General features: G+C 41.4%; 1 protein-coding gene across 4 annotated transcripts in view; it reads right to left on the bottom strand.

Annotated features, from left to right (window-relative positions):
- Nucleotides 1–24,091, bottom strand: part of LOC106591257 (uncharacterized) — a 69,913-nt gene that overhangs the window by 34,386 nt on the left and 11,436 nt on the right. For all 4 annotated transcript variants that reach the window (XR_006762526.1, XM_045709997.1, XM_045709989.1 and 1 more), the window contains exons 8-19: nt 22,042–23,815; nt 8,549–8,731; nt 5,584–5,757; nt 4,805–4,984; nt 4,439–4,612; nt 3,818–3,991; nt 3,542–3,591; nt 2,830–3,419; nt 2,567–2,642; nt 1,717–1,850; nt 1,323–1,599; nt 884–1,006 (exon numbers count right to left, since the gene is read on the bottom strand). Coding sequence is in view for 3 of the 4 variants with exons in the window: in XM_045709997.1 (XP_045565953.1) it covers nt 884–1,006; nt 1,323–1,599; nt 1,717–1,850; nt 2,567–2,642; nt 2,830–3,419; nt 3,542–3,591; nt 3,818–3,991; nt 4,439–4,612; nt 4,805–4,984; nt 5,584–5,757; nt 8,549–8,731; nt 22,042–23,815 (3,909 nt within the window). In the remaining variant the exon portion in view is untranslated. The remainder of the gene's footprint in view (nt 1–883; nt 1,007–1,322; nt 1,600–1,716; nt 1,851–2,566; nt 2,643–2,829; nt 3,420–3,541; nt 3,592–3,817; nt 3,992–4,438; nt 4,613–4,804; nt 4,985–5,583; nt 5,758–8,548; nt 8,732–22,041; nt 23,816–24,091) is intronic.

Below are 24,091 nucleotides of genomic sequence, written 5' to 3'. Positions count from 1 at the left end.
CCTTGGCTACCAGAGTCTGCATGGGTTCGATTCCAACCCGCTGCTTCTTTGACTCGCAAACTGGGCTACCTTTCCTCTCTCCTCTTCACTGTCCAATATTTCAATAACATATATAATAAAAGCCTGGGAAAAAAGAAAGGAGGATGTAGGGAGAGAGAACTGATGGAGGGATGAAAGGAGGTATGTATGGAGTTTTTCTGGGTTGATGGATAAGAGGTTATAGGAGTTGAAGGATGGAAGAAGGAATAGTAGGACACAATATAGTTGATGTTTGAATGGCTTCATTGTTGAGAGTTGCTTGTATGTGTGATGTTAAAATTGATTTAACAATAGCGCGTAAACACATTTTAATGCTATAGTGTGTGATCAGGGGGATCTGTTCAATTGTCATTTAAAAAAGTATTGATATTTACCCATTGATTATTGAAGAATATTCTTCATAAATACCTCATGAGTTTGGCACAACTGTCTTCCTATCTCATAACACAAAATATAAGGTTTTTGTAGACATAAAGGATGTAAACAAAGAAATATAGCTATAGCTTCAAACTATATTTAAATCTATCATGTGGATGTCAAGGAATGTCAGTTCTTGCATCCAGATGACTATCACAAAACAAGCAGTTGGGACCCCATTTGGTTAATGAATCGCAGAATGTAGCTTTAACCATTAAAGTGTGGGTGGGTGGGTGAAGGGGGGGGGGCAAAAAGCTTTATAGATAAACAAGTAAATGCTATCAAAAAGCTCTTTGTAAGAATTGTAAACCTGACCTGCATGCACAATATTTAATGTGTTTAAGAACAGTAACAGCAGGAAGAAATATGAGGAATTTCAGAAGTGTTCTTGCTGAAGTAAACAGACAAAATAATGTATTAATCTTACTCTTGATGAGTTCATCCTCACTTCTGCTGGGAAAGGAGCTGCTACAATTCGCTTCACTAGTTGGTCCAAAGTTTTCTTTTTGGGCCTTCCATGTTGGGGCCTGGAATTTGTGTGGAAGAAAAACTAGAAAGAAAGAGAAAAGAACAAGATGTTAGTCATACATAATACAATCAGCATATTAACAAGTAACAGAGCTGGAAACAGATGTATCCGTCTTGCTGTGTCTATCAAAAAGTCTCTGCTGCTCCACCAACTGCAGATGTGTTCCTTTGGGTCAGTTAAGTTCATGTAGACCACACTGCCCGTTGTTATGGCACTATGTCCACTGAAATAATATATGTCTATATATGTCTGAGCCATCAGGAATTTCCATCTTGTAAAATGTCTGCCAAGATGCCGGGATATGACAATCTGGATACCCCACTAATGGGCCTATTACCTCTTCTGTGTTTTCTTTTTAACTCCTTTGTAAGATTTTTCAGTTCCATCTTCCTCAGGATCCTCAGCGTGATCCCCACAGCTCTCTCAGCGCCGTATCTCTCAACCATCTGATTCACTGTGTCCTGTCCATCAGCGTTCCTCAACTGGCTCTCTGGGATTGGAGGATAGCCAGGCAGCTGGACGCTAGCTAGGTTAGACTGAAAGTCCCTCAGTGTGTCTCTGAGCTTCTCCAGAGTGGTCAGCAGCAGATCTGGTACTGTCTTCATTGTGGGTCTCTAGGTGCAATGAAACAATATAGGTAGAATCTTAATTTGGTAATTATTGTACTACTACTATTTTCTGTCTTTTACTAGAGTTTGTATGCTCAGAGCCCAAACATCTCCTCTCCTCACCGTGACCAGTGCATCTTTTTCCTTTGTGTCTTTGCTACCTGATGCTTCTCTGTCCAAGGTACTAGAAGAACTGCCAACCAGCAGGACAAGATCCTCCTCAGTCCTTCTTACAGATGTGGGTGGCATGAGAGCCCCTGATGAGAGAGAGAGAATGTCTGCGTTCTCATCATTTTGAGAACTCGCATCTTAGCGTAAAACAAGGCTAAAGGCAAAACGTTTGCGGAATGCTATCGGTTGTTCCAATTACTGGTTGTTCAGGTACAACTAAAAACAAAATGTATCATATTTTCACTGCACTTCACATTCCAAAAATAAACAACATATCTTAGCGTTTGATGTGTTGTCAGTGCTTCTAAAACTAACCTGCTGTATATTGTGAGTACTTGATTAGCAATTGAACCCTTGAATTGAATACTTGCGTATTTGCATCCATCCCCAATAGGGGCAGGAGCCTCCTGCTTGATGGACGCTAGTCTGTCGCAGGGTCTTACCCCCCAATCCATCTCCTAAATGCTGAGTGCCAAGCAGAGAGGCATCAAATCCCGCTTTTGAAGTCTTTGGTGTGACTCCGGGGATTGAACTCCCAACCTTCCAATCTCAGGGCGGACACTAGCCACAAGGCTATGGAGTTGGTAACTGAATCATATTTGTACTATAATCTTAAGATAACAGATCCGCTTGTTCAAACGTGGTCGTGCCACGTTGCATGTACAGTTATCAATTTCTGCCATGTTTCCATATAATCTAACAAGTGTTGTGGTTCCAAACTAGCGTTATCTTAACCTGTATATGATTTTCTGAGTGTTCAGTACTATTTCACAAGGATGTTCACCATCTCTTTCATTCTTACCTACAGTTCTGGGATCAGCTGCAGAGGTGGACAGGTTCAGATCCGGAATAATCTCCAGATCTGAATAAATAGGTTCCTATGTGGAAAATCATAGAATAGGTTGGATCTTTACCTTGATTAAAACATAATGTCCATACTGTACCTAAAGCCACAATTACTGTGAAAAATCTTATTGAAAACCAGTTATGATATTGAATATCTCAAAGAAAATAGATGGAAAAGAATTTATCAATAGGTGAATCAATATTTGAATAGTTGGCTACCTCTGGTAGTACAGGACTGCTGGCAAACACAAGGGACATGGAGGTGTGAGGATGCTGAACTGCAAACCCTGGGTAGAGGGGCTCAGTGAATGTGGCCTGGAAAGTGTGCAGGTGGGTCATTGTGTCAGAGAAGACCTCGTAGAAGGACAGAGTGCCAGCTGGCCAGTCCAGAAACACTCCTACTCTGGGGAGTGGACGGGAGGAGGACTGGTCTCTCTGGGGAGAGTTGTTGAGGTGCTGGTCAGGTATACCAGTCTCTTCATTATTGTGCAAGGCAGAGTAACCATCCCGATTGCAGATCAGACACCAGGACTCATCATTGTATCCAAGCTTACAGACACGACGTCTTCCTTTCCTGCTGATGCCTTCATATGTCATTCCTATGGTAGCCTCCATCCCACTCCACTCTACCTCCCAGTAGCAGTGTCCAGTCAGACCCTCTCTAAACAGCACCTGGGTATAGTGATCAAATCTCTCTGGATGATCAGGATACGGCTGCTCCTCTTTAACCCTCTCCACCCTTCTTTTCCCCTCAGACAGAGAGAGGTTTCTGTGTGCTGTGTTTGGGTCCAGTGTGAGATCACAGGCATCTGCAGAAGAGAGGAGAAAACAATCGCTGGATCAAGCTGGTGTTTGAGTGTGCATGTGTGTGGTTATTAGCTTTTTGTTTAATAGAGGAGTATGATTAAATCCTCATAACTAACACACTTACATTTCTTCATCAGCTGTGGTTTAACCCAGATCTCTTCATTATGGTCCACACTGTGAGAGAGACAGAGGAACAGACAAAGTGAGTGACACACAGCTTCTGTACGAACTAAGGCTAGAAGAGTTTTACAAAAAAATCTGGAACTGACTGAATATCAGGGAAGACTGTTTGGCATTCTTTCTGACATTCATGATTGCCACAAATAGAACTCAGAATTGTGGTTGAAATAGGAAATAAACTTTAACCTAAATAAACTATTTTCACACTAACTGTACTAACTTGAGTTTCTCCAGTCTACAGTGTGGATCCTCCAGTCTAGCAGAGAGCAGCTTCACTCCAGAGTCTCCTGGGTGATTGAAGCTCAGGTCCAGTTCTCTCAGGTGGGAGGGGTTTGACCTCAGAGCTGAGGCCAGAGAAGCACAGCCTTCCTCTGTGACTCTACAGAATGACAGCCTGCAGAGACAGGTCAACATGATTTTACAACAGGACTGCTGCCCTCTAGTGGTGATAGCTTATACACAGTATATACATATTTCCAATAAACCCAAATCTGTTTCTAAATCAAATCAAATGTTATTGGTCACATTCACATATTTAGCAGATGTTATTGCAGGTGTAGCGAAATGCTTGTGTTCCTAGCTCCAACAGTGCAGTAGTATCTAACAATACACACAAATCTAAAGTAAAATAATGGAATTAAAAAATATATAAATATTAGGACGAGCATTGTCGGAGTGGCATTGACTAAGTACTAACCTCAGTTTCTCTAGTTTACAATGTGGATTCCCCAGTTAACCCAGTATTTACCTTATTGGTTGAGCTGACTTACTGGCTACTGTAATGATGTTGTGCTTTGACACATCATCTTTGTATTGAGCAGGTATGTTTCTAAGTACTAACCTCAGTTTCTCTAGTTGACAGTGTGGATTCCCCAGTCCAGCAGAGAGCAGCTTCACTCCAGAATCCTGCAGGTCATTGTGACTCAGATCCAGCTCTCTCAGGTGAGAGGAGTTTGAGCTGAGAACTGAGGCCAATGCTTCACACCCTCTCTCTGTCAGGGAACATCTATTGAGCCTAAACAACACATGGATTCTATTTTAACATGTATAGTAACATATATAGTAACAAGCAGACAACATTGAGAGCAGGAGCACACCAAGTCAATACTGTACATTTTCTGGAGAGAGCTGGTAAACATGAGAAGAAAAATAAATGTACCAAAAAAAGCTCTCAGGCTGACATGAAAAAACACCCAAAAGTACTGACCTCAGGATCTCCAGTGGATGTTTCAGTGCAGCAAAAAGTACCCTCAGCCTGTCATCATCATCAACATCATAAAACAGCACACTGTTCCTCAGGTCCAGCTCTCTCAGGGTTGAGTCTGCTGATTGTACAGCGGAGGCAAGGGATCCACAGACCTCCTCAGAGAGTCGAAAGCCATCCAGTCTGTAGAAACAGAAACAATATGACTTAAACAGAGTGTGATGTAGTGCAGGTCAGAGACACATAACAGCATTATTCAGAACCTGTCCTTTCAGATGGTAACACATTTAGTACATCAACTCTTAGTGAGGTACATCTGGTATGTAGTCATGTCTGTAGGTATGCAGTCAAATCTGTAGGCATGCAGTCACGTCTCTAGGCATGCAGTCACGTCTCTAGGCATGCAGTCACGTCTCTAGGCATGTAGTCACGTCTCTAGGCATGTAGTCACGTCTCTAGGCATGTAGTCACGTCTCTAGGCATGTAGTCACGTCTCTAGGCATGTAGTCACGTCTCTAGGCATGTAGTCACGTCTCTAGGCATGTAGTCACGTCTCTAGGCATGTAGTCACGTCTCTAGGCATGTAGTCACGTCTCTAGGCATGTAGTCACGTCTCTAGGCATGTAGTCACGTCTCTAGGCATGTGTCTGTCTGTAGGCCTGTGGTCATTAAATTAAGAAATAATAATGTTGACAGCCTGATAATTTTACCCCTCAAAAACTGCTCAACAATAAATAAACCTTTAGGTTATTGTCATGTTATAACCCTCCTAATGTACTGACCTCAGTGTCTGTAGTTTACAGTGGGGATGTTTCAGAGCAGTAAAGAGTTCCCTCCCACCACCGTCAGACAGTCCACTGTTCCTCAGGTCCAGTTCTCTCAGAGAGGAGTCTGCTGATTGGAGAACAGAGGCCAGTGATCCACAGTCCTCCTCATAGAGTGTAAAGTTACCCAGTCTGTAAAAACAGAGACAATATCACTCATACAGAGTGTGATGTAGTGTATAAACAAGTATTATCAAATAATTATACACTATATATACACACAAAGGTATGTGGACACCCCTTAAAATGAGTGGATTCAGCTATTTCAGCCAGGCCCATTGCTGACAGGTGTATAAAATCGAGCACACAGCCATGCAATCTCCGTAGACAAACATTGGCAGTAGAATGGCCTTCCTGAAGAGCTCGGTGACTTTCAACGTGGCACCGTCATAGGATGCCACCTTTCCAACAAGTCAGTTGGTCAAATTTCTAAATTCCTGCCCTGCTAGAGTTGCCCTGGTCAACTGTAAGTGCTGTTATTGTGAAGTGGAAACGTCTTGGAGCAACAGCGTCTCAGCCGCAAATTGGTAGGCCACAAAAGCTCACAGAATGGGACAGTCGAGTGCGGAAATGCGTAGCAACACTCACTACAGAGTTCCAAACTGCCTCTGGAAGCAACGTCAGGACAGGAACTGTTTGTCGGGAGCTTCATGAAATGGGTTTTCATGGCCGAGCAGCCGAACACAAGCCTAAGATCATCATGCATAATGCCAAGCATTGGCTGGAGTGGTGTAAAGCTCTCCGCCATTGGACTCTGGAGCAGTGGAAACACGTTCTCTGGAGTGATGAATCACGCTTCATCATCTGGCAATCTGACAGACAAATCTGGGTTTGGCGGATGCCAGGAGAACGCTACCTGCCCCAATGCAGTGCCAACTGTACACTGCGTGCACAATTATTAGGCAAGTGAGTATCCTGATCTTATCATTGTTTCTATTCACATTTTCAAACTCCAAACCATATAAACTTGAATGCTTATTGGATTTAATCATTTTCAGATGATATGTATTTGTGTAATGAGGGAGGGTGTGGCGAAAGTGAATAACATCTTATATCAAGGTGTGCATAATTATTAGGCAGCCTCATTACCTCAGGTAAAATGGGCCAAAAAATTAATTTAACTGACACTGAAAAGCCAAAAATGTACAATGCCTTTCAGACGGATGCGACACTCTTTAAATAGCTAAACTATTGAGGTGTGACCACCGGACATTCAAACGTTTTGTTGCCAATAGTCAACTGGGGCGCAAAAAACGCATGGGGAAGAAAAGGCGCAAATTAACTGCAAAAGACTTGAGAAGAATTAAACGTCAAACTACCAGGAACCCATTATCCTCCAGTGTCACCGTATTCCAGAACTGCAACCTACCTGGAGTGTTCAGAAGTACAAGGTGTCAAGTGCTCAGAGACATGGCCAAGGTCAAGAAGACTGAAACAAGACCACCACTGAATAAGATTCACAAGTTGAAGCGTCAAGATTGGGCAAAGAAATACCTGAAGACAGATTTTTCAAAGGTTTTATGGACAGATGAAATGAAAGTGACTCTTGGACCAAATGAATGGACCCGTGGCTGGATCAGTAATGAACACAGGGCACCACTTTGAATCAGGTGCCAGCAAGGTGAAGTAGGGGTACTGGTATGGACTGCTATCATTGAGGATGAGGTAGTTGGACCTTTTCGGGTTGAAGATGGACTGAAACTCAGCTCCCAGTTTCTGGAAGATTCTTTCGTCAAAGGGCCTCAAAGATGCCTGAATAATGACCTGGCCCCCTTCCTCACCTGACTTAAATCCTATTGAGAACTTGTGGGCCCTTCTCAAATGTGAGATTTACAGTGATGGAAGACAATACACCTTTTTGAACAGCATTTGGCAGGCTGTGGTTGCTGCTTCAGCGAAAATTGATCGTGAACAGATCAAGAAACTGACAGACTCCATGGATGGAAGGCTCATGGCAGTTATTGAAAATAAGGGTGGCTATATTGGTCACTGAATATTTTTGAAAGGCCAACATTTTTATATAATTGTCATTGTGTTACTTATCTGTTACACTTACTCTAAAAATTGAGAATAAACAAGTGAGTTGAGAGAAATTATTTTTGTAATTTAGTTGCCTAATAATTGTGCACACTAATAGTTGCCTAATAATTGTGCACACATATATTTCCCTGAGAAAGACAAAACTCACTTTTCCTTTGTTAAACATTCAGGTTTGAGGTTCATTAACATTTTGGATTGAGTGAGAGAGAGCATTGTGTTTGTTCAACAATAAAATGAATGCCGAAGAAGACAATTTGCTTAATAATTGTGCACGCAGTGTAAAGTTTGGTGGAGGAGGAATAATGGTCTGGGTATGCTTTTCATGGTTTGGGCTAGGCCCCTTAGCTCCAGTGAAGGGAAATCTTAACACTTCAGCATACAATGACCATCTAGAAAACAGTTTGGGGAAGGTCCTTTCCTGTTTCAGCATGGCAATGCCCCTGTGCATTGTCATGAAATGGTTTGTCAAGATCGGTGTGGAAGAACTTGACTGGCCCACACATAGCCCTGATGTCAACCCCATCGAACACCTTTGGGATGAATTGGAATGCAGACTGCGAGCCAGGCCTAATCGCCCAACATCAGTGCCCGACCTCACTAATGCTCGTGGCTGAATGGAAGGAAGTCCCCGCAGCAATGTTCCAACATCTAGCGGAAAGCCTTCCCAGAACAGTGGAGGCTGTTACAGCAGCAAAGGGGGGACCAACGCCATTTAATGCCCATGATTTTGGAATGAGATGTTCAGACGAGCAGGTGTCCACCTACTTTTGGTCATGTAGTGTATATAGAATGTATCAGAGCATACCCTTGGGGTTATAATCTGATTCCAACAAACTGTCCAACAATTTTGGGGTTCTCTTGACCCAACCAACGGTATACTGACCTCAGTGTATCCAATTCACAGTGTGTATGTTTCAGTGCAGCAAAGAGAACCTTCACTCTGCCATGAAACATCCGACTGTTCCTCAGGTCCAGCTCTCTGAGATGTGAGTCTACTGATTGGAGAATGAAGGCCAGTGATTCAAAGAGCTCATGTTGGAGTACCCAGCCAGACAGTCTGTAGAAACTGAGAAAATATCATTAAATATCAAGTCAAGTTGAATATGTGTTGAGAATATTGAAACAGGTATACCAGTTGTTTTTCAATTGTCTTTCTCTAGGAAATATTGAGACAATGTTTGCTGACTCTTTGATCCTTCCTGGTGGCATAAGTGCCTTCAATACCAGAGCGATCAAAATCATCTCAGATTACAGACAAATGCAAACGTGATCAAAATGAGACATGAGGGTGCACACATGGCACTGTGATAGACTACATCCAATTTGCTGTTGTGAGTGTTGGAGGCTATTTTGTAAATGACATTGCTGAAGTCAAGGATCAGTAGGATAGTCAGTTTTACAAGGGTATGTTTGGCAGCATGAGTGAAGGAGGCTTTGTTGTGAAATAGGAAGCCGATTCTAGATTTACCTTTGGATTGGAGATGTTTAATATGAGTCTGGAAGGAGAGTTTACAGTCTAGCCAGACACCTAGGTATTTATAGGTGTCCACATATTTTAAGTTAGAACCGTCCAGAGCAGTGATGCTAGTCAGACGGACAGCGATCAGTTGAAGAGCATGTATTTCATTTTACTAGCATTTAAGAGCAGTTGGATAACACGGAAGGAGTGTTGTATGGCGTTGAAGCTCGTTTGGAGGTTAGTTAACACAGTGTCCAAAGAAGGGCCAGATGTATACAGAATGGTGTTGTCTGCATAGAGGTGGATCAAAGAATCACCCGCAGCAAGAGCGACATCATTGATATATACAGAGAAAAGAGTTGGCCCGAGAATTGAACCCTGTGGCACCCCCATAGAAACTGCCAGAGGTCCGGACAACAGGCCTTCCGATTTGACCCACTGAACTCTGAGAAGTAGTTAGTGAACCAGGCAAGGCAGTCATTAGAGAAACCAAGGCTGTTGAGTCTGCCGATAAGAATGTGGTGATTGACAGAGTCGAAAGCCTTGGCCAGGTCGATGAAGACGGCTGCACAGTACTGTCTCTTATCGATGGCGGTTATGATATCGTTTAGGACCTTAAGCGTGGCTGAGAAGGTGCGGTGGGATTCGAAATGGTCGGTGATCTGTTTGTTAACTTGGCTTTCGAAAACTTTAGAAAGGCAGGGCAGGATGGATATAGGTCTGTAACAGTTTGGGTCTAGAGTGTCTCCCCCTTTGAAGAGGGGGATGACCGCGGCCACTTTCCAATCTTTAGGGATCTCCGACGATACGAAAGAGAGGTTGAACAGTCTAGTAATAGGAGATGCAACAATGGCGGCGGATAATTTTAGGTAGAGAGGGTCCAGATTGTCTAGCCCAGCTGATTTGTAGGGATCCAGATTTTGCAGCTCTTTCAGAACATCAGCTGTCTGGATTTCGGTGAAGGAGAAGTGGGGGGGGGGGCTTGGGCCAGTTGCTGCAGGGGGTGCAGAGCTGTTGGCCGGGGTTGGGGTAGCCAGGTGGAAAGCACGGCCAGCCGCAAAGAAATGCTTATTGAAATTCTCAATTATCGTGGATTTATCGGTGGTGACAGTGTTTCCTAGCCTCAGTGCAGTGGGCAGCTGGGAGGAGGTGCTCTTATTGTCCATGGACTTTACAGTGTCCCAGAACTTTTTGGAATTAGTGCTACAGGATGCAAATTTCTGTTTGAAAAAGCTAGCCTTTGCTTTCCTAACTGACTGTGTGTATTGGTTCCTGACTTCTCTGAAAAGTTGCATATCGCGGGGACTATTCGAAGCTAGTGCAGTACGCCTGATATGAGAATTATCTAATAAAAGGTAAATGAATCAATAAACCATGATGAATTATTAGTCATACAGCAGGTTTAATGAATAATCAATGTAATGATCAATGTAGGGATCGATTAGTCTGATTATTTCCGGAAAGTCCAGGAACCACTGGAGAGGGAAAGAAATGTGCGTATGCAATTAGTATAGCTACAGAAGCAGATGGTCAAGGGAGTAAAACCTCAGAGAGTTCCTAACCTTGAAGGAAAGGAACAGGCTGAGCCAGAAGGTGATAAACAGTGTGAGAAGTTTGAGGGTTGCAGGTCACCAACGGATTGTGTGTAAATGCATGTGCGTAAGTAAGCAAGAACTATATAATGACTGTTTTGTTATCCTGACGCCAGAACGTTCTCATGAATAAAGCTACAGAAACCTTTTGCAGAAAGCTGAGTCCTTGCCTAATTATTTTAACCCATTGTCTTACAAACCTTGGGCATTAGTCAAGGCGAATTGATTATTGATTATCATCATCAAGATATAGAATTCTTTTAACATTCGAGCCGGATCTCAAACTGCCGCTGTCGTTCCAAGGAGACACCGAAACCGTGCACGGGCGGATGAAATATCCGTAAATCAAAGACCTGGCCCTTTTCTGTGGGTTCTTTACAGGCCGGTGGCAAACTGGTACGCGACAGAGGTGGTGACGAGATTCAACGAACATTGAAAAACTCAGCTGCAAATTATAAGGTTAGTAGACTTTATTCATTGTTTTGGGGAATAGCACCTGTATGATTACATTAAATAAGGAATGAGTGATACACCTGTGTGTCTGCGTTGCATGATGAGTGATACACCTGTAGGTCTGCATTACATGATGAAATGAGGAATACACCGGTATGTCTGCATTGCATGATGGAATAAGGGACACAATTGGGTGTTGGCATTTGATGAGAAAGCGATTGTTGTGAGTGTAAGGCAAAAGCGATTGTTGAGAGTGTAAGGCAAAAACGATTGATGTGAGAGTGAAAGGTACTCTGGGTGTTAGACGCTGAAATTGATGAATGTTATAGCTGGTGACCTGGCTTCAGAAGTTCGCGTGGAGAAAAATCGGTTTTAAAGGGAATCAAGTATTCTGCGCAAATAGAAGGCAGGAATCAGTTGTAAATTCAAAATGTAATTGTTGTGAAAGGCAAAAGCGATTGTTGTGAGTGAAAGGCAAAAGCGATTGATGAGAGTGAAAGGCGAGAGCAAGTAGAGGATTTTAATGTACTCTGGGTGTTAGACGCTGAAATTGAGGAATGTTATAGCTGGTGACCTGGCTTCAGAAGTTCGTGTGGAGAAAAATCGGTTTTAAAGGGAATCAAGTATTCTGCGCGAATGGAAGGCAGGAATCAGTTGTAAATTCAAAAGGATACGAATTCGAAAGAGAGACAGGGTCCGAAACGACCCTGGGAAACTGTGGCCACTGCATAAAACTAAACTAAGTCTTATGGTGAGACCTGATAACGTAGTAAAAGGGTCAAGAGTCCATAGGGGGATAGTCGGTACCTAAAGATAGAGTTTATTTAGGTCTGATATCCATGGGAGAAGAGAAACCTAATATGGCGGAGTGAGAAACAGATATTAGTGTCAGAGAGTTACATGAAGCAACAGATAAATAGGCTGTTAACTAGGGCTTTACGACCCCTGGAAATGAGTTTATAGTTGCATACGTATGAGACCTAATGTCCGATCAAGAGTCCCCTCTATAGATAAAGTTTCGAGAGAGATAGAGTGATTATGCTGGGATGAGTGATTGCATGTGAGGAGAATCCAGTCAACAATCGCGAGAAGAAAAACAGGCCGTAAAACCTAAAAATAAAACAGGTTGCGGTGTTTGTATATCAGGATCGGTGTGGGGGATCAATCATTCTAGCAGAACATCTCTATATTGATAATTAAGGAAATTAATAGGTGTTGTTACACATAAAGGATATATTGATAAAGTCAAGAGTCACAGGGAACGACAGGAAAATAAGAAGAACTTATAGTCGTATACGTGTGCGATATAAACAATATGTCAGGAAGCATGCGAATAATAATTCTAAAATTCTAGATTAATAACAGTAAATAGCATACACATAAAGATTAACAGCGAGTAGACACATTGTATTTGGTCCAGAGTTGTATAAATTAAAGCACATAGTTTAAGGTTCTTACGAATAATATTTCTAAAATTCTAGATTGGAAGAAGAAGCAGAATAAATACGAGGGTACTTTAACAACATGGGTAGTAAATCCTCTAAGGAGATTCCGGTATTGACGGGAGATGAACGCTTTATGCTGGGAAAAGATAAGAGGAACATTTATTTTGGACCGAGATGGAGGAAGAAATACGATTTTGATGGATGTTTAAATGTGAAAGATTGGAATTAATGGTAAAACAAATACATAGGGTCTGTGGGGATAAGACAGAGAAGCAGCGCACAGAAGGCCTTGACACTGCTCGTGTTTGGCTGGCAGAAGCTAGGAAGAGAGCGGAGGGGGCCAGGGATAAGGGCGTTGCTAACAATGATTTGGGCCCCACCAAGGAACCATAGACAGAGACAGTTTAGGGATAGACAGAGAGGAGAACAGGATTTAGCAAACTTATTGAGAAAAGTGGATAGAGACACTGTAGACAGAAGGGGAAAAACAGGGAAACGCGCTGACAAAGACGGAGAGAAGATGTTTTAGTTGCGATAGAACAGGACATTTCGCCAGAAACTGTAAAACACCCTGTAAACATTGTGACCGAGTAGGACACAACTACCAAAATTGTAAACATGAACAATAGTGGTTCAGTGGTAGAATTCTTGCCTACCATGCGGGGGGCCCGGGTTCGGTTCCCAGCCCATGCACCATGGGACTAAAATTTAATTTAATTATTGTTATGTTATGAATGGAACCATACGGTTGTTAGTGTTTGTTTAAGATAGAAACCGAAAGTTTTGATAGCTTGTTTAGTTTAAATAGAAAGACAGTCGATAAAGTACGTTGTTTGTGGTCTAAATGGCCTGTTTTAAGGATTTATAGAGAATGGGAGTTGTATTTGAATGACGGAATCAAGGAAAAGGCAGTTACCTAAATATAATGAATTATAAGGAGCGGAAATTAATAATTGCGACAGAATTGTGGCGATATACATTATATATTTTTTTTAAACCCTTGGACATTTCATAAGACTATAAGCCAATACCTAGAGAGATTGAAGGACGTGTCCAACGCAAATAGTGGGTTAATAGAACCCCCGGTAGTGGATGGATTTGATGCCCCGTATTATCAGCAATTAAAAATTGCTTTCCTCAGTGGAATGCGTCCCGAGATAAATCGTGCCACCAAACAGAACCTCGTAGGGTGGGGGGCTAGCAGATCTGAGGGAAGTAAGCAAGGCCAGAGAGGGAGTAGAGACAGATACAAAGAGAAGGTCAGGCGCCCCCAGCCAGACTCAGAGGAGGAGGATGCATGACTAACTATGGAGAGCGGGGGAACAGACACTAGTGAGGGGAAGGACGATTTTCTGAATTTAGTTATAAACAGCGATTGTGAAGTTTTTGAATTGGCTACAATTGATTTGGCATTACAACAAGAACAGAAACCCTATTTGACACTAACAGTAATGGGAGAGAAAATAAAATTTCTGTGTGATACTGGGGCGTGTCTTGTTTTCTGAGTTTTAATAAACACATGAAATTCTTTTGATAGGGGATGTTCTGGGAACCTGGGATACAAACTGTAGATAAAGTTCTTAGCTTTAATTTGTTTAATGTAGTAAGAAACACGGTTCTGAAAGGGTGGTATGACTTTTGACCCCTCTGGTGACTTTTCCTGTGTGGTCTGATCAGCCACATTTGAAAAGCCATTTGGATGGTGAATTTAAGGTCATTGGTGATATTGATTTTAAGGGAATTTGTAGAACTGATAATTATGATGAAGTTAACCTCTTACATCTAGACGTTCCACTAGCGGAACACCTGCTCCAATATCCAATGATAGGCGTGGCGCGAATTACAAATTCCTCAAAAATACAAAAACTAAAATTTTTCAAACATATGACTATTTCACAGCATTTTAAAGACAAGACTCTCCTTTATCTAACCACACTGTCCGATTTCAAAAAGGCTTTACAGCGAAAGCAAAACATTAGATTATGTCAGCAGAGTACCAAGCCAGAAATAATCAGACACCCATTTTTCAAGCTAGCATATAATGTCACAAAAACCCAGAAGACAGCTAAATGCAGCACTAACCTTTGATGATCTTCATCAGATGACACACCTAGGACATTATGTTATACAATACATGCATGTTTTGTTCAATCAAGTTCATATTTATATCAAAAAACTGCTTTTTACATTAGCATGTGACGTTCAGAACTAGCATACCCCCCGCAAACTTCTGGGGAATTTGCTAACAATTTACTAAATTACTCACGATTAACGTTCACAAAAAGCATAACAATTATTTTAAGAATTATAGATACAGAACTCCTCTATGCACTCGATATGTCTGATTTTAAAATAGCTTTTTGGTGAAAGCACATTTTGCAATATTCTAAGTACATAGCCCAGCCATCACGGGCTAGCTATTTAGACACCCGGCAAGTTTAGCACTCACCAATATCAGATTTACTATTATAAAAGTTTGATTACCTTTTGTTGTCTTCGTCAGAATGCACTCCCAGGACTGCTACTTCAATAACAAATGTTGGTTTGGTCCAAAATAATCCATCGTTATATCCGAATAGCGGCGTTTTGTTCGTGCGTCCCAGACACTATCCGAAATGGTAAATCAGGGTCGAGCGCATGGCGCAATTCGTGACAAAAAAATTCTAAATATTCCATTACCGTACTTCGAAGCATGTCAACCGCTGTTTAAAATAAATTTTTATGCAATTTATCTCGTAAAAAAGCGATAATATTCCGACCGGGAATCTCCTTTTCGGCAAACAGAGGAAAAATCACAAAGACGGGGGCGGCCAGGGCACGCGCCTAAGCCCACAGTCCCTTGATCGGCCACTTGAGAAAGGCGATAATGTGTTTCAGCCTGGGGCTGGGATGACGACATTCTGTTTTTTCCCGGGCTCTGAGCGCCCATGGAAGACGTAGGAAGTGTCACGTTAGAGCAGAGATCCTTTGTAAAAGATAGAGATGGCAAAGAAGTTCAAGAAATGGTCAGACAGGCCACTTCCTGTAAAGGAATCTCTCAGGTTTTGACCTGCCATTTGAGTTCTGTTATACTCACAGACACCATTCAAACAGTTTTAGAAACTTGAGTGTTTTCTATCCAAAGCCAATAATTATATGATTATTCTCGTTACTGGGCAGGAGTAGTAACCAGATTAAATCGGGTACGTTTTTTATCCAGCCGTGAAAATACTGCCCCCTAGCCATAACAGGTTAAAGTTCTTAGACACAATTGATAATTTGAAACAATGAGAAGACTAAAAGGGCAAAGCCTTAGACTAAGGGTAGGCTTCTTTAAGTCTATTTTCCTAGAACAATAAGGGTAAAATCATTTTTCTTGGTGGAGTAAATCAGATTAGTAATTTTGATCTGATTATGTGATTTGAAAATATTTTGACCAGTAGCAGGGGTATTTTTTACATGATCTAGATACGTTTATTTTCCCTTAGGAAGTCAGCTGTTGTTGAATTCAGTGTAAGACATTTAACACAACAAGGCTGTGGAATTGATATAATAGTATTCCTATATTTTGTTGTGAATAAGTTTAATAATGGTAGACTTATGTCAACAGGACAGGAATATATGACATCTGTAGGTGATCCGAGATAAATTTAAGTAGATATGCAATATCTAGACAGGTTGATTTTTCTAAAACTCAGGAGTGCAATCAAGGAGACAATGAGACATTTAGTCAATATTTGGAAACAACCCATATTATGAGAAAAAGTAGGAGACAGATAGAAGGGCAGATGGAGAAATCCTCCCTTGCAATGCTGAAACCTTGAGGGTTGGGGAGTAGCAGGAAGAAAGAAGGGGGCCAGCAGGAGTAGATAGGAAGAGAATTTGGTTCACTAAGCTCTAGGATATTAATTAATGGAGAGACTATCGGCTCCATTGGCAGGCATGTATTTTAGTTTTGATTTTAAGTTTATGTTTGGTAAATTCGCTAGGAGGAGATTAGTATAATTTTGTTGAAAGTAATTGTTACCCTAACTAAAAGGGCAATGAAAGCTTAGTTGGTTTCTGGTGTTAGACACTGAACCATTGCCCAGACACTATTCTGCACAGTAGGCCGAAATAGTAGAATTGACTAGAACCGGGGAAATAAGAAAGGAGAGAAAAGTTACTATTTACACAGACAAGCACATAGACATTTAAAACCATACAAAACAGCACAGATACATCTTAAAGAAGATAAAACACTTGACAGAGAATTGTTACAGAATAGCCGAGGATGAAGGCCCCAGGGAGAATTGGACATGTGGAAAATGAAAGGGGGCATCCTACAAGAGAAGGTCTGACATAAGGATAATTTACTTATCCTACCAAAGACATTGTATGGATACGCAGCAATATTGATACATAGGCTAAGCAATGTATCAAGGGGAGGGAAGTATAGTAGAGTAGTTAGGAAAGAGTGATGGCCTAAAGGATAATTACTTAAACAATTTTTTTGTAAGAAGATCCATTCCAACATTTGGAATTGGACTTATTGAACTATTCCGAATTGAGGGGAAGAAGGGGTGTTTAACAATAATAGATAAGTATAGCAAATGGGTAGAAGCGTTCCCAACTTACTTGGTGGACATGATTATGGTAGCTAAAATATTAAGTCAAGATATTATCCCTAGAGTTGGTTTACTAGGAGCCATCTCTTTAAATGATGGATGACATTTTAGCTAATCAAGTAGAGCCTATAGAATGCCAGAGTTAGAGATACCAGAACAGGTAGACATAGAAGTTGAAGAAATACTAGCAGAGCACATGAGAAGACTGTTTGTTAACCAAACCCGTATGTCCAAGATTTTGTGTCCAACAGGTGAATTACAGGAGAAGGTGATTCACTCAATCCAACCAGGAGACTGGGTGTGGATCCAGTCCCTGAGGAGAAAAAACTGGAAGCAACACCGTTGGGAAGGCCCATACCAGGTTCTGTTAAACCACTGCCTTTGCCATTAGAAAAGCTGAGAGAGTCACTTGGGTCCACGTTACCCACTGCAAGAAGGTATGTACACACATGAGCACTGATGATCACACACAGAGTTAGGAGAAGAACCGATACCAACAGGGTCCGGGGGTTACCTCCTTAACGAAGATTTCCTATCCCGACCGTTCATCACTGTGTGTGCTCCTGGAGGTGTGAGTATGGGGTGGTACCTAGCAGAGAGACTAAAGCCAGGAGAGGGTTGGCGGTTTTTGGGAAGAGTAGAGACTGAGCTGCATCATAGTCTAATCTTTCTGATACATTCAGATCCACCACCTTCCGGTACTAATCATAGGACACTGTTGTCATTGAGAAGAAGTAGAGGATACGCTATATAATACACTGATGAGTGAAATACAGAATAAGGAATCAAAGAAGATCAAGATGAAGAATTTAACCTGTTAGGGCTAGGGGGCAGCATTGACACGGCTGGATAAAAAACATACCCGATTTAATCTGGTTACCACTCCTACTCAGTAACTAGAATATGCATATACTTATTACATATGGATAGAAAACACCCTAAATTTTCTAAAACTGTTTGAATGGTGTCTGTGAGTATAACAGAACTCAAATGGCAGGTCAAAACCTGAGAGATTCCTTTACAGGAAGTGGCCTGTCTGACCATTTCTGGAACTTCTTTGCCATCTCTATCATTTACTAAGGATCTCTGCTCTAACGTGACACTTCCCACGTCTTCCATAGGCTCTCATAGCCCGGGAAAAAAGAGAATGTCGTCATTCCAGCCCCAGGCTGAAACACATTATCGCCTTTCTCAAGTGGCCCATCAAGAGACACTAGCTTATGCGCGTGACCCCGACCGCCCCCGCCTTTGGGATTTTTTCCTCTGTTTGCCGAAAAGGAGATTCCCTGTCGGAATATTAGCGCTTTTCACGAGAAAAATGACGTAAAAATTGATTTTAAACAGCGGTTGACATGCTTCGACGTACGGCAATGGAATACTTTGAATTTTATTGTCAGGAATTGCGCCAAGCGCGACACTTCTTTACTATTTCGGATAGTGTCTGGAACGCATACGAACAAAACGCCGCTATTCGGATATAACGATGGATTATTTTGGACCAAACCAACATTTGTTATTGAAGTAGACGTCCTGGGTGTGCATTCTGACGAAGACAACAAAAGGTAATGACATTTTTATAATAGTAAATATGATTATGGTGAGTGCTAAACTTGCCGGGTGTCTAAATAGCGAGCCCGTGATGCCTGGGCTATGTACTTAGAATATTGCAAAATGTGCTTTCACCAAAAAGCTATTTTAAAATCGGACATATCGAGTGCATAGAGGAGGTCTGTATCTATAATTCTTAAAATAATTGTTATGCTTTTTGTGAACGTTTATCGTGAGTAATTTAGTAAAATGTTAGCGAATTCCCCGTAAGTTTGCGGGGGGTATGCTAGTTCTGAACGTCACATGCTAATGTAAAAAGCTGGTTTTTGATATAAATATGAACTTGATTGAACAAAACATGCATGTATTGTATAACATAATGTCCTAGGGTTGTCATCTGATGAAGATCATCAAAGGTGAGTGCTGCATTTAGCTGTCTTCTGGGTTTTGGTGACATTATATGCTGGCTTGAAAAATGGGTGTCTGATTATTTCTGGCTTGGTACTCTGCTGACATAATCTAATGTTTTGCTTTCGTTGTAAAGGCTTTTTGAAATCGGACAGTGTGGTTAGATTAACGAGAGTCTTATCTTTAAATGGCTGTAAAATAGTCATATGTTTGAGAAATTGAAGTAATAGGATTTTGAAGATTTTGAAAATCGCGCCACAGGCTGGCAGTGGCTGTTACGTAGGTGGGACGAATTCGTCCCGCCGGTCCCATAGAGGTTAAGGTAAACATTAAACAATTTCCTGGGGAAGCAGAGAACTGTACAGGAATTGGGGTTGGCCAGATTGAAATACTCAGCCAACCCACCTCGGTTCACCTAAATTCCTGATGAGCACCAGTGTTATAGATACAAGAATGGCACCGAGAACTTAGAGGATTTTAATGGCTGAAAGTAATCGTTAATGTGACTGAATTAGGTTTGAAAGATAAATAGAAAATTCTTAACCTCACAGCACCTATAACTGATGTAGGGTGGGCCAGTATCAGTAAAGGACGCATACGACAGAAATTACCACAAAGGGTGGTTAGGAACTTGCACCTGGGGTTATTGGTCCAACCAGTTCGAGTTAGTCATCAGAGGCCAGTCATCAGAGGCCAGTTATAGGAGGCTAAAGTAGGCACAGGAGGAGTTTTGACCAGGATGGGATTAGCTTTGTCTGGATGGATGCTATTGGCATCTTCAGGGAAGTTCCAGATGAATACAAAGCTATGAATCAAATATGTGAAGGCTTTAACCTGTTGGGTCTAGGGGGCAGCATTTGCACGTCTGGATAAAAAAAATGTACCCGATTTAATCTGGTTACTAATCCTACCCAGTAACTAGAATATGCATATACTTATTATATATGGATAGAAAACACTCTAAAGTTTCCAAAACTGTTTGAATGGTGTCTGTGAGTATAACAGAACTCATTTGGCAGGCAAAACCCTGAGACATTTTCTGACAGGAAGTGGATACCTGATGTGTTGTATTGACTTTAAACCTCTCCCATTGAAAAACACAGGGGTTTATGAATATTTTGGCACTTCCTATTGCTTCCACTAGATGTCACCAGCCTTTACAAAGTGTTTTGAGTCTTCTGGAGGGAGATCTGACCGAACAAGAGCCATGGAACGGTGATGTCCCATTAGACACCTGGCGCGCTACTTCATGTTGGGTACCCTCGTTCCAATACGTTATAAAAGGCTATGCATTCGTCCACCTTGAATATTATTCATGTTCTGGTTAAAAAAGGCCCTAATGATTTATGCTATACAACGTTTGACATGTTTGAACGAACGGAAATATATTTTTCCCCTCGTTCATGACGAGAAGTCCGGCTGGCTTACATCATGTGCTAACGAGACGGAGATTTTTGGACATAAATGATGAGCTTTTTTGAACAAAACTACATTCGTTATGGACCTGTGATACCTGGAAGTGACATCTGATGAAGAGAATCAAAGGTAATGGATTATTTACATAGTATTTTCGATTTTAGATCTCCCCAACATGACGTCTAGTCTGTATCGCAACGCGTATTTTTCTGGGCGCAGTGCTCAGATTATTGCAAAGTGTGATTTCCCAGTAAGGTTATTTTTAAATCTGGCAAGTTGATTGCGTTCAAAAGATGTAAATCTATAATTCTTTAAATGACAATATAATATTTTACCAATGTTTTCTAATTTTAATTATTTAATTTGTGACGCTGACTTGACTGCCGGTTATTGGAGGGAAACGATTTCCTCAACATCAATGCCATAGTAAAACGCTGTTTTTGGATATAAATATGAACTTGATAGAACTAAAAATGCATGCATTGTCTAACATAATGTCCTAGGAGTGTCATCTGATGGAGATTGTAAAAGGTTAGTGTATCATTTTAGCTGGTTTTATGGTTTTGGTGACCCTGTCTTTGACTTGACAAAACATTACACACAACTCTTGTAAATGTACTGTCCTAACATACTCTAAATTTATGCTTTCGCCGTAAAACCTTTTTGAAATCGTAAAACGTGGTTAGATTAAGGAGATGTTTATCTTTCAAATGGTGTAAAATAGTTGTATTTTTGAAAAATTTGAATTTTGACATTTATTTGGATTCAAATTTGCCGCTCTTGAAATGCACCTGCTGTTGATGGAGTGCACCACGGGTGGCACGCTAGCGTCCCACCTAGCCCCAAGAGGTTAAGCTGCAGCTGGCCCAGAACAGAGTGGCACATTTTGCTCTTAATTGTAATCAGAGGGCTGATATAAATACTATTCATGCCAGTCTCTCTTGGCCAAGAGTTGAGGAGAGACTGACTGCATCACTTCTTTTTATAAGAAACAATGTGTTGAAAATCCCAAATTGTTTGCATAGTCAACTTATACACAGCTCTGACACACACACTTATCCCACCAGACATGCCACCAGAGGTCTTTCCATAGTCCCCAAATCCAGAACAAATTCAAGAAAACGTACAGTATTATATAGAGCCCTTATTGCATGGAACTTCCTTCAATCTCATATTGCTCAAATAAACAGCAAACCTGGTATCAAAAAACAGATAAAGAAACACCTCGCGGCACAACTCCACTATTTGACCTAGATAGTTTGTGTGTATGCATTGAGATGTAGGCTGTGTGCACCTTTTTAAAAATGTATGTAGTTCTGTCCTTGAGCTGTCTAATGATGTTCTGTATTATGTCATTCCGTATTATGAATCATGTTTTATGTGGACCCCAGGAAGAGTAGCTGCTGCTTTTGCAACAGCTAATGGGGATCCTAATAAAATACCAAATACATCAATACAGTATTACTTACATTGCCTTTCTACATTTCTTCACAGCTGGGATCAGTCTCAAACGCCCCTCCTCAGATGTGTTGTATCTCCGCAGGTCTAACTCATCCAGCACGCCCTTTGACATCAGCAGAGCATTGACCAATGCTGAGCAGGCAACAGGTGACAGTTCATTTCCTGTTTGATTTCCTGACTTCAGGAAGTTGTTAATGTCCTCATGTACTGAATCATCTTTCATCTCAGTCAAGCAGACGAGTAGATTGATGTACCTATCAGGTGAGACTTGCTCTACGTTTGGCTCCCTGAGGTATTTCTTCATTTCCTCAACAGTCTCTGAGCTGGTCTCTGTCTGTGGCAGTAGGCCTTGTAACAGTCGCTGGTTGGATTCCATTGAGATGCCAAGAAGAAAGCGGAGGAACAGGTCCATGTGTGCACGCTCCAAGGCTTTATCCACTATCATCTTCAGCAGCTCATGCAATGACAGCTCTGAAGACACATCCCCAATGAAAGAATCCAGGGCCTTGATGTTCTTGCTCACACAGCAGTGGAACACATACAGAGAAGCAAGGAACTCCTGGAAACTCAGGTGAACAAAGCAGTACACCTTCTGATACAACACACACTCTTCTTTCAAGATTTCTGTGCAAAACCCAGAGTACACTGAGGCTTCACTGACATCAATGCCACATTCCTCCAGGTCTTTCTTAGAGAATATGAGATTGCCCTTCACCAGCTGTTTAAATGCAAGTTGTGCCAGTTTGAGAATGGTTTCTTTGTTTTGTTCTATGATTATGTCCAGATCCGTCTCATTTTTCCCATCATACTTCTTGCTTTTCAGGTTTGTCTGAATGAGCAGGAAGTGATTGTACATCTCAGTCAGAGTTGTGATCTCTCCACTCTCATCATCACTCAACATTTGCTCAAGAACCCTGGCAGTAATCCAACAGAAGACTGGTATGTGGCACATGATGTGGAGGCTCCTTGATGTATTAATGTGTGAGATGATTCTGCTGGCCAGCTTCTCATCCTCAACATTCTTCTCAAAGTATTCTTCTTTCTGTTTGTCATTGAACCCTCGTACTTCTGTCACCTTGTTGATGTACTCATGGGGAACCTGATTGGCTGCTGCTGGTCTGGAGGTTATCCAGAGGAGAGCGTCGGGGAGTAGATTCCCCTCAATGAGGTTTGTCATCAACCTGTCAACTGATGATGTCTCAGTTAGATCACTCAACTTCTTGTTTTGATGAAACCCTAATGGTAGTCTGCTTTCATCCAGACCGTCAAAAATGAACATGACTTCATAGTCATCGTATTTCTGTGCATCTTCTATCTCTCTAAGTTCAGGATGGAAGTCATTCAAAAGTCTATGAAGACTGTACTGATCGTCTTTAATCAGATTCAGCTCTCTGAAAGGGAGCACAAAGATGAAATCAACATCCTGATTGGCTTTTCCTTCTGCCCAGTCGAGGATGAATTTCTGGACTGAAACTGTTTTTCCAATGCCAGTGATGCCCTTCGTCATTACAGTTCTGATCTCTTTCTTCTGTCCAGGTAAGGGTTTGAAGATGTCGTTGCAGTTGATTGGAGTGTCCATGAATGTTTTTCTCTTGGATGTACATTCAATCTGTCGAATCTCATGTTCTTTATTAACCCCTTCACTCTTTCCTTGTGTGATGTAGAGCTGTGTGTAGATGCTGTTGAGGGGAGTTTGTTCCACTGCAGTGCCTTTAGACAGAAATCTAAACTTGTTTTTCAGACTGGCTTTATATTCCTCTTTAACTCTCTGTATGACATCCACTGCAAAAAAAAAAGACCAAACAAATAATGAACACCACATTTTAAAGGAGAATTCTAAACTCATTTAGTAAAAAAAAAAAAAAAGAATAACGTTTTTATGACAGGATACAACCGGAGTTTAGGTAGAATAATTGCGTAGGGCTCATGCAGGGATTGAATTGGCATTCTTGCCACAGGGGGAAATATATGGTTCCGTAGACAAGAGTGTTACCTGCTCGACCAGATTCGAGGCCTAAAAACCTAATTAAGGTTCTCATTACATTTTTTGTTGTGTTT

Source organism: Salmo salar, chromosome ssa02 (genome assembly GCF_905237065.1).
Source record: "Salmo salar chromosome ssa02, Ssal_v3.1, whole genome shotgun sequence".
NCBI lineage: Eukaryota > Metazoa > Chordata > Actinopteri > Salmoniformes > Salmonidae > Salmo > Salmo salar.
The sequence above is the reverse complement of the archived record's forward strand: the minus strand, read 5'-3'. Positions and strand labels throughout refer to the sequence as shown.